General features: G+C 48.6%; 1 protein-coding gene across 1 annotated transcript; it reads right to left on the bottom strand.

The window, feature by feature from the left end:
• Positions 1 to 234: 234 nt before the first annotated feature.
• On the bottom strand, positions 235 to 660 carry LOC138954535 (uncharacterized). The gene has a single exon (XM_070326355.1). The coding sequence runs from the start codon at positions 658 to 660 to the stop codon at positions 235 to 237; it is 426 nt and encodes a 141-aa protein (XP_070182456.1).
• Positions 661 to 3,088: the final 2,428 nt, after the last annotated feature.

Genomic DNA, 3,088 nt, shown 5'->3' with positions numbered 1-3,088 from the left:
CCTGTAGCGTGCCCCGGTCAGATTCCCCTGGATGTGGTACAGGGGGGTCTTATGGTTGGCAGAGAAGCCTCCCCATACCACCACGGAGCCTCCACCATACGCGAGGACCTCCTGGACACAGTCCTGGTTAAACCGTTCGCCTTCTCGTCGCCATACGGACAGCCGCTTGTCCGGATGCATCAGATTAAACCTGCTTTCGTCGCTGAAGAGAACAGTGGCCCATTGATGACGTGTCTATCTCGAATGACGAGCAGACCAGTCTCGGCGGGCTCGTTTGTGGACTGGAGTCAGCTTGGGCTTCTTGGCTGGTACTCTGGAACGGAGCCGCACGTTGTGGAGACGGTTCCTGATGGTCTGCGTGCTGACTTGAATGTTGGTAGCCACCCTTAGCTTCCCCCTGATGCGCTCTGCAGTGATGGTGCGTGACGTCAGAGCCTGGCGGACGATGTAACGATCAGCCCTTGCATCAGTCTTTTTTGGTCTCCCAGATCTTGGCCTGTCCTGGACCCGTCCAGTCGCTCTCCAGCGTTCTTGTAGCCTCCAGACAACCGATGGAGACACCCCAAGTCGGTGGGCAACAGCTCGGTAGGTGGCGCCGCGCTGAAGCCAGGCAAGGGCTCGTCCTTTGTCGACATCTGGCAGCGATCGTCTCTGGACCATGGTGTTGGAATGGACCATAGCTGTGAAACGCTGGCTTATAAAGGCTTTCAGTGCGGTGAGTTTCACAGCCCAGACGTCCGCCTAGCACGTGCCATGATCAGTTCCGATGTTCAGTACCAATGTTCATTCTGCTGAGCCAGTGAATTTAGGCGCATTTTTGACGTGGAGGGCCTGCACTTTCCGCCTGCCTAGCACCGCGTCCGTGCATCACATGCGGCCAATGATGCTGTCTAGACAATTTGCGAGTTGTTGTCAGTGCATTAGCCAAGTTTGGTTGATTTCGTTTTTCGGGTTATGAAGATATTGCTGTTTGCTTTTTCCATGTGAATATGTCAGTTGTTCCTTGACTTTTTGTGACAAGTGTATCTATCAAGAGACAATTTTGTTAACTCGGTAAAAACGTATATTTGCTGCCGAGTACTGGCAGGGAAACTAAAACGGCACACTGTAGTAGATTTTAACATTCATTACAAGACAACTTTAAGTACAGAACGACTCACAAAACACGTACTAGAGAGGTCCTTGGACCTATTTTCCAATAGAGGAAGTGCTTTTGTGCCAAGACCATGCTGGCATTATTTTCAAACCACTTTTACAGTCATTGTTATGTTTTAAATTTAAATGAAATGCATCTTCAAATTTCTTTCCTGATTTTCTCAGTTTTGTAGTTTTGCCACCAGTTGCTAACTTTAAATGAGATCTTCTTTGTTCAGAAACATGATGCAGCCTTGAAATGTTGCATGGTATTACTTCAGCCTTTATTCTCAAATGTTACAGAAGCATTTGTCGATGTCATTTGCCCTCTTTGACTAAGATGGATTTAAACCGTAAAATTTGTCTAATTTAATCACGTTTAATGCAAAAAAAATGTAAAAAAATATAAGATCCTGTCATAAGCAAACCCTCGTCTAAATCATTAATTTGCTCTTTTCTAAACACAAAACTGCAATCAGAAATGTCTTACACCTAGCGGTTACGCAGTTTTGGGCGTTTAAAGATGTCATATTTGGCGGCCATATTGGAACGTTCCCATGGCAACCGCACATCAAAATTTGCTACCATGCATATTTCTCTGACCAGAAAGTCATACCTAATATATTCTGACCCAAATAAGATCAGCTTGATTATACTGTAAGCAATTTGTTTCCTTCGTTGACCCCCGTGTCTCCCCTTAACAAGGGTGTTGCTCACGTCTTTTACTTTTTGCCTTCGTTTCATAAGCAAATTAGCCCCCTCCCCCCACCCTGCATTCCTCCCCGTCTCTCTCTTGTTTACCCATCCCCCACCCCACCCCACCCCACCCACACCCCCGTTCCGCATTCCCCTTCACACCCACATTCTTTGGAACTTAGATTTGATCGATCCCCATCTATTTTTTTTTTGTGCATTTGCTTCATAAGCAAGTCGGCCCCCCTTCCGGACCCCCCCCCCCCCCACCCCCACCCCCAGCCCTGCACTCTTACACTCCCCACCTATTGAGCTTGCGCCCCCACCCCCTCGCCCCTCGTTCCCCATTCCCCTGGTCACCCAAACGCGATGGAGCGACCCTCGCCCCCACTTCTCAAGCTCCAAATGTTGTTGGAACGTCGATAACTTCCTCGATCATTGTGGGTATTTCCAGTGCCGGCTACCCCCACCAGTCCCCTCCATATGTCCTACCCCCCCCCCCCCCCCCTCAACTTCCAGATCCTTAACCGACCTACCTCTACTTCGGTCCTTAGCTTTTGACCCATGACCCCTTTCCCAATCACATACGCGTTATCTACAGTTGGTGTGTGTATGTGTGTGCTCGCGTATGTGCGTGCGTGCGTGTGTGTTTGTGTGTGTGTGTTTGTGAGAATGTGCGTGCGTGCGTGAGTGCGTGCATACACGTGTTTTGTATTGTACCAGAAGGGGACTGGGAGAAAAAAAGAGGAAACAATCATTGAATGCGCGCACTTGTCAATGGTGCAGGCTAATCGAAATTTCTTCTGTGGAACATATCGTTCAAGTGGTTGTTGCTGAATTGAAAAGGCATGACTGCACTTTTTTTTTTTAAATCGACGCCAAACTGAGCACGCATGCTCCAGAACGCAATCAACCGCGTAGAGCTACAAAAAAAACTGTACGTCCCTGCGTCCTATACGCACTAGACGCCGAAAACACGTACTAGACATTTATTGAAGGGGGGGGGGGGGGGGGGGGTTCCTTGACGCAATTAACATAAAAAGAGCGGGTTCCGGGACGCACTAAATCACGTTCTCGTACGCGTGCGTACAGTAGGTAACATTTTCAGACTGTAGTCGTCAGCGAAGTGCAAGCACCAATGATGCCATATGCTTGCGTACAGTAGGTAACATTTTCAGACTGTAGACGTCAGCTAAGTGCAAGCACCAATGATGCCATACGCGTGCGTACAGTAGGTAACATTTTCAGACTGTAGTCGTCA

This window comes from Littorina saxatilis, unplaced genomic scaffold (assembly GCF_037325665.1).
Source record: "Littorina saxatilis isolate snail1 unplaced genomic scaffold, US_GU_Lsax_2.0 scaffold_1571, whole genome shotgun sequence".
NCBI classification, from domain to species: domain Eukaryota; kingdom Metazoa; phylum Mollusca; class Gastropoda; order Littorinimorpha; family Littorinidae; genus Littorina; species Littorina saxatilis.
This window is presented reverse-complemented; position numbering and strand designations above follow the sequence as displayed.

What these genes read in the sequence shown, in the direction of transcription:
- LOC138954535 (XM_070326355.1), bottom strand. Translation starts at nt 660, where the DNA reads ATGGTCCAGAGACGATCGCTGCCAGATGTCGACAAAGGACGAGCCCTT.